The sequence below is a fragment of the Elephantulus edwardii genome, unplaced genomic scaffold (genome assembly GCF_000299155.1).
Source record: "Elephantulus edwardii isolate Elephantulus edwardi_28Jun2011 unplaced genomic scaffold, EleEdw1.0 scaffold00182, whole genome shotgun sequence".
Classification (NCBI taxonomy): domain Eukaryota; kingdom Metazoa; phylum Chordata; class Mammalia; order Macroscelidea; family Macroscelididae; genus Elephantulus; species Elephantulus edwardii.
In genome coordinates this window covers 5,114,408-5,121,896 of record NW_006399932.1, presented here as the reverse complement: position 1 = coordinate 5,121,896, position 7,489 = coordinate 5,114,408, and the positions used below count along the sequence as shown (strand labels likewise).

The following is a 7,489-nucleotide window of genomic DNA, read 5'->3' as shown; positions in this document are numbered from 1 at the left end:
TCTTTTGCATAATATAACATTTTGATTTTTTTTTTTTAAAAAGCATGCTATGTATGAATAAGGAATTAAGAATATAAACCATATAGTGTACTGGCTCTTTTCCTTGGCATTCTTGTAGCAGGCTTCATCTAGGCTGATGTGGAGAAACAAGGCATAGGAGGCTACTAACGAATGCCATGTAAATTTTCCTGGTGCAAATATTTGTAAAGTATTTTAAATGTTGCAGCTCAGAGCCTTCAGAGAGTGGATGAGGGTGTTGAAAAAGGGAGAGGGGAAAGGTGAGAAAGAGAACAAGATACACAGAAAGGGATCATCAAAGCTAAAGTGCAATTTTAAAATATAAATTATTTGAAAAGCAGAAAGGAGTTTTCTAGGTTGCTACTATTCCTATAGGTAGGCATGGTTTTATTCAAATTTAAATGCGTAGTTTCTTTTCCCTTCTCAAATACGCTGCATAATAGGGTTTGAATGGCTTAAAGCTACTGCGCATTGTTGAGGAAGGGGCAAAAAGAATAGTAAAGAAGCTGAATAAGCACAGGGCAGTGTAGGAAGCTGGGTGGGCAAAAGCAGAGATGAAGCTGTTTTTACACTTTTACAAGGAAGCTGTTCCAGTTATAATTACTGATTCCCTTTAACTGAGCTGTACTTCCTAAATAAAAAGGCTGACTTTAAAAGTGAAAAAAGAAAAAAAAATTTAAAAACCCTTCAATATGTTAACAAAACAAAAAACCCCAAGAAAATCAAAACCAATTCAGAGAGCAACAGAAATCCTGGCAATTTCTATGCATAGAGATCTAAGCAAACATTTCCACCAAATGATGGAGAGTAAAGATTTGAAAAATTAAGATATACATAAGTTGAGCAGTTTATTATGTACTAATACTTTTAAAAACAAGTAGCTCCTACAGAATAGTGTTCAAATGGAATGTTTAAAAATAACATTTATTAATAAATATCTTATAAAATTCTAAATTAATAGATTCCTGTTCAAATTTTGCTTTGGTCCTTGAATTCCACTGTATACATACATACATACATACATATATATATATATATTTATATATTTTAGGTGGGTTTTTTTTTAATTAAATCAGCACATTCTATCCTAACTGGATGGCTAGTTTTATAGCACATATGGATGCTTAAAACTCCCCAGTCAAAGGTGGGTCTTTTACTGCAGCTGGTTGATGATTTAAATGGCAAGCTCAACTAATACACTAAAATTTCTGTAACAGGCAACAACCACCTGAACATTCACCATGGACACTTCTCCACTCAGAATATGGGCTGAATTTTTTATTTCATCAGCTGAACAGGCTCCCAAGAACATTTGCTCCAAGTAAATCACTCTAATGATTATAAGCCATATCTTGATAGCCTACAGACTACTTGTCTTCATAGGCAGCCTTAAGATTGTAACTTATGGGTCCATATCCCACTCCTGACACCAAAAAAAAAAATATCTATATGTATAAAAAAATTGCATATATTGTGTTGGGGGGTAAAGAGGGGTGAGTAATATAGCAAGACAACAACTGACTTAACACCAGGTTTTTAAATGACTACATACATTCATGGTTAGGATTTCCACTATGCCTGTCCTGACATCATATGTTGAGAAATGCTTTAAGGAGAAACAATTAGGATGGGGATGCTTCTGTTTAAGGATGAGGAGTCATCCAGTGGAAGTGCCATCAGCTAGAGCTAACTAATTTGCTTGTTCCCATCACATATGGGAGAAGTGGCACCAAAACAAGTCCCTAGGATGAAGAGAGGGGCAGGTTTCTGAAAATCATGATTTGTGAAAATACACATAGGTAGCCTGGTAATGGAGCACAACAGAATACTGGCTCATACTGGCCCAGGACGGGGCAGTGTTTTGTTCTGTGATGCACGGGATCACCTTTCTGAAATGGAGCCAATGAACAATAACAGTCCCAGTAACAGGACACAAGAGAAGAACATGGTAGAAAGAGATGACTTTCCAAGTGAACAAAAATTGTAGAGCAAGGAAAAGAGAGTTTCAGCAGATAGGTTATTCTGGGGCCTGGAAAATGCTGGACTGTATGATAAATACTTCATACGATCAGCTGGTTGCTGGGTTAGGCTAATGAGTCTTTCTCTTCAGGATCTTCAGAAGCTCTGACAATAGCTGGCCTCTTTCACTTAATGTTATTTCCACACTGCTAATGAACACACCTATAGGCCCCAAGTATAACAAGCCATTTTATTCTAATTATACGTTTAAGCTGGTTTGCTAACGTGTGTGGTTGGCTTGCCTACTTAGCATAAAAAACAGACATAATTGAGCTATATATAATGCACATCAGTCAAACTGTCAAGTTGCTGAATTAAGAAAACTCAGGCAAGTTCTTAACTGCAGAGGCATTCAGTTTAACAACTAAATATTTTAATCAAGAGGTGGAACAGAAATAAACGAAACCATAATTTCAGCGGTAGGTCGCTCCCTGGACATTCTGATATTATCAGTGGTTAAAAAAAAAATCCAAGTGTTATGCACACAGTAAATAAAGAAAAGTGTTTACTTAAAACTAAGAGTAAAATAAAAATAAAAATTTTTTTAAAGTAAAAATATTTCAATGCACTCTTTATCCATATTTTGGAATATAGATGAACCTAGCGGAGAGTTTGGGGGGGGATGACTTGCAATTTCAAGACTGAGATAAGAAACTTAACTTGTTTTTAAAGCTAAGCCTTAAGCATTCCTTAGGAAGCCATAGTTGAGATAAGCTGTACAGTTTTATTTTTTACTGCTGGGATTTATTTATTTTTTTAAACTATGGATTCAGTATTTAAAATAGTTGAAATTGATATGTTTGCCTAAAATATAATAGAAAATTCTTTTCATTTATAGTTTTTAATGTTTTCTTTCTTTTTTGTTTTGACACTTAGACCATCTAAGCCATGAATTTCATAGGGCACTTCTTTTGCAAGACCTGGTACCATGAAGGGAATAGCAATTAAAAACTTATTTAAACAGTAAATTATTAGATAAATTGAAATGAGCTGTGAAAATTATGCTTCATGGCTCCCATACTTGTTTTGTGCCCCTCCAATATTTGTTGCTATGATGAGAAACAAGCAAACACATCCATCCTTTTTCTGAATTCTTAGAAAACTACATCCTTTGTAAAACACTATCCTCTTAAAACCCATGGACGCACTCACTCACACACACACAGTAGGGATCAAGCATTCATAAGGAGATGAGACACCAGCACCTGTCTACCTGTCTAGACTGCTAGAAGGAAGCCTCAGCTCTTGTTACTAGTGAGATGCAATATTTAACAATAGAGTAGAATGGCTTATTCCAAGGAGGCACAACTGTGGTTGGGGAACTACCTGCTTTTCATGATGGGCAAGTCCACGTAAGTTGTTCAAAAAAGAAATCAGAATCCTTTAGAAGAAAAGAGAAGCCTGTGTCTTGCCCGTGGGATTCTTCCCCCGGCCAAAGGACACCTGGACGCTCACTGGAGGGCTGCAAAAGCAACTGCAAAAAATACTGGGTTTTCTTTCTTTCCCAGTAGTTAAGTCTATGCGCACCCATCAGAAAAGCAGAGCTAGTTCCATAGGCTTAAGAAAACAAAAAGTTAAAAATAAATCTTAGGCTATTAGCAGCTGATGACTGAACAATGTAATTTGTGTCGTGAGTAGAGCCTGTCTGAATTATTATACAGTCCATGGATTCTCAACATTAGAGACAGGCCACATAAAAGCGGTTGTAATTCAACGGCATGGTGTTAGAGTCCCATATTATCACGCCGACATTCAGTCAGGACTTAGAGTGCTTCTTTATCTTGTGTCCCCAAAGCTGGCCTTCAGCAGTGCTTCACCTACAGACACACCACTTTTTATTTGCTCTGATTACTGAAAATATTAAACCAGGCACACTAAACATCTCCTGCTTTCTGTTTTGTAAAAAGCAAGAGATGAATGAGCCCCAGCTGTGTGTCACGGGCTAGTGAAGCAATGGCTAAGTCCACATTTCTGAGACGTCTGCTTTTTTTTTTTCTTTAAACTTTTTTTTTCATTTTTACATAAAAGGCTAAAGGAGGGGAAAAAAGATAGTAGAAATGAAGAGTAAATAGTGAGCCCAAGGGAAAAACTGGAAATAGAGAGGAAAACGGAACAAGGGAGCAAGTGGCCCAAAAGGCTGGTGAGATGCTTGGTGATTTGGGCTGGACATCAATGGATCTTATACATTTTTGTTATAATAAGAGAAAAGGAAATTGTGGGAAAGGCTCTGTGTTTATCTGAGAACTGGTGATGTGACTGCCAAAAACACAACACGTGTTACGATGCCGTTGGTCACTTCCAGTGGGTTCTACCTGAAAATCACGCAGGCCTCGTTTTGGCTAAAAGCTGCAGTTTCACATGATTCACTGTTTCAGGTAAAGAGTGGGACTGTTTAGTATGAAGCCATGACTATGTACAGAAAGGGTTCAATTTATAAACAAGTAACTGGTACCAGAAAATTGGAGAAAAGCACCAAAGCATTTCCCAAGCGGACAGGTATTAATTGCATAACTCCCTTTTTTTTTCTTATATAACTAAGTATAAAAGACATTTCCATAATAACTATTAAAAAAAATGAAAGTCAGTCTTTGAAGGGTTGAGGAGTCTTCCAGGTCGGAGATCATTCTAGAAACGCCCTTAGAAGGTACGCTACAGCTCTTCTAGGAGGCAAGGTCTGAGGCCTTGGGTTTTAAAGAATTGGATTCAGGTCTGTTCTGTGAGTGGTGAGCTGACTGAGGGTGGAGCTTCCTACGACCTCACTGACAGACGAGGAGGTGGTGATGGTGTTATGCTGGATGACTTGTTGCTGGGAGCAAGCCGGGACAGGGCTCGCAGGAGGGCTACTCTCTGGACCTAGGAGAAAACAGACAAACACAGCGATAAACCTCTTTCTTGCGTGGACTTGTGGACTACTAGCAAACCAAACTATTACTAGACATGGGCTTTTCTCCTGAAAGCTAATTTCAACTCTGTTTTAAACTGGAGTCACAAAGCTATGCTTTCCCAGGTTATAGCTATGAGCAAAGCCATGCTTTCTACATCAGCACAACGGGTGGATTGTGAGTCTTGGTATGTGGACTGCCCCATCTTGTACTTTCAAATAGCCATCCATATATCAAATGTGGAAAGATACTCACATGTGGTGGGAGAATCTGTGTTGCTCAATCTAAAAAATTATTTGAAAATAAATTGACCTTCAGTCATGAGCCCCTGCTCTTCCCACCACCCCCTACTGAGCTAGCATTTAATCTGTTGACATTCCAGGTGCTTAAGATAAGATCTATTAGATGCATTGGTGAGCTGAGACCATGCCATATGCTTTTTAGGCCAGTGATTGACAGGAAGGCATATTATAGAATTCATCCAGTGCCCATCTCCCAGCCCATGGATTTGTCTGGAAGGCAATTAGACCAATGACAATTAAACTCCATCAAGCTACCTTTCTCTTTGTTGCAAAATTGGAATTGGTAGGATTTTTACCTGAGAAATTCCCACCAGCTTAGAAACTCTCAGGAGGTGGTGAGCATGGTGCTAGATTGGGGTCAGGACAGGGGGAACCCAGTGGTCGAATAGTCAGGTAGACATTCAAGAAACCTAATATGGCTTTGTCTGGGTGGAATCTACATTTCCTTTTTGTTCTCTCAATAGAATCTAGTATAGAATTAGTAAAAAAAATAGACTACTTAAAAAGTACTAGTCAGTGACTTACTTAGATATCCTTGTGATTCTTTCTGCATGGCTGTTATGGGGCAGTCTTTATGTGTTAACAACAACTGTTTCAGCTGTGCCACCTCGTTTTTCAACATGGACACTTCATTCTAGGAAACAAACCAGAAGACCACATTAAGAAGATCAGAGAACACAAACCCAAAGTACCATGGACTTTAAACAACATAATTAGTAAATGTTTCTATTAAATCTGAAAGACATTAATAATATTGATCATAAGGGTCACCTGGAGAAATATAGCTTGCCATCAATTTGGTCCTCTTATGTATCGGGGACTTTCTGAAGAAGATTGGATTTGGGCTTTGATTCAAGAGCTAAACACTCTTACCCTGATTTAGGTAATGCACCTGGACCAGTAACATAACCTAGCTGAGCCCCAACCTCTCCCATTGTTATTGTTGTTGTGTACTACTGAGTTGGAACCGACCCATAGCTGACTCTCCAGTGGGTTTTCACAGGCAATAAACCATACAAGAGAAGACTGCTCATTTTTCTTCCAAGTAGAAGTTGGTGGATCCAAACCACAAACCTTCGTATTGGCAGCTCAATTCCTTACCCTAAGTATCAGCCATCTGTCCACAACTTACTACAAAGTTCCATTCTGAGGGCTCTAATAGAAATAAAAGATCTCATTTTTCTTTTTAATTATTTTTGTCCTTTGTTATGAATTTCTTTATAAATCGCAACATTGGGCATCACAGGTGAACATCACACAATGCAATATTATGTTTAATACATGTTACTAATAATGGGCAGAAACCTCTTAAGTGTGGTTCATCGTAATGCCAGTGTAAGTGGAGGACTACCTGTCCATACATTATGAGTTGTTGTGAAGACTAAGTAAAGTTATAGTTTGTCAACTGTTTAGTATGCAATCAATGTAGCCATCATAATAACCATCTTTGCATGGATGGTTAATCCTTAAATAATAACCATCCATGTCTTACAAATTAACTTTGGCATTAAATATGAGTAGAAGGTGCATGTGAGCTATATTCTGGGAAGAATTATGTGGAGGATATTCAGAATTGAACTGTTCCTCCCCATATATGTACTATTCCCTATACCCATGGATATGACCTTGATTGAAAAGAAGGTTTACTTTTCCATGCTGATGAGACCACATCCCAAGTGAGTGGTTCTAAACCAAGCTGCCTTTGAGTTAGAGAAAGAGCAGAAAAGACAGAGATACACACAGGTGGAAGACAGATGCTAGAAGCACCAAGAACACCTGGAACTAAGACAGGAAGGAATCTTCCTTCCAGAGCCAGACTCTGACTTTGGACCATTAGCCTCAAACAGTGAGAAAATGAAGCCCTGTTCCTTGAAAGCACCTAGTTTTGGTGGTTATTATTATGACATCACTCAACCCCAATCTCACCATGGTGAACTCAGTTCTGCCTCATAGAGACTCTGCACTGGGCCTCCGAGGCTGTAAATCACCAGGTTGCTCGTCTTTCTCCCGTAGAGCAGCTGGTGAACTCAAGCTGCCAGAGGCACTGTCTTTGGGTTTGCAGAGCTACGGCAGCACTAGGCCAGTGGCTTCAAACAGAAAAGCCCTCAGGAAGACAAACAATTGGGTACCTGCCTGCTTAATGCACTAGTAGGTGCCAAAGAAGCACATGATGCCCATGTTAGCGGCATACTGGTGGGATGTGGATAGAGACAATTATGAACCACGAGTGATGCCATTTGATCTGTTTGCTTACCAGTTTAGTTCATT

At 38.7% G+C, this 7,489-nt stretch overlaps 1 protein-coding gene across 2 annotated transcripts in view; it reads right to left on the bottom strand.

The window, feature by feature from the left end:
* Positions 1 to 4,029: 4,029 nt before the first annotated feature.
* CREB5 (cAMP responsive element binding protein 5) overlaps positions 4,030 to 7,489 on the bottom strand; it is a 574,610-nt gene continuing 571,150 nt past the window's right edge. The window contains exons 10-11 of one of the 2 annotated variants that reach the window (XM_006896122.1): positions 5,747 to 5,855; positions 4,030 to 4,890 (exon numbers count right to left, since the gene is read on the bottom strand). In XM_006896122.1, coding sequence (XP_006896184.1) covers positions 4,727 to 4,890; positions 5,747 to 5,855 — 273 coding nt within the window. In that variant the 3' untranslated portion in view covers positions 4,030 to 4,726. The remainder of the gene's footprint in view (positions 4,891 to 5,746; positions 5,856 to 7,489) is intronic. The other variant, XM_006896123.1, reaches the window with a different exon arrangement.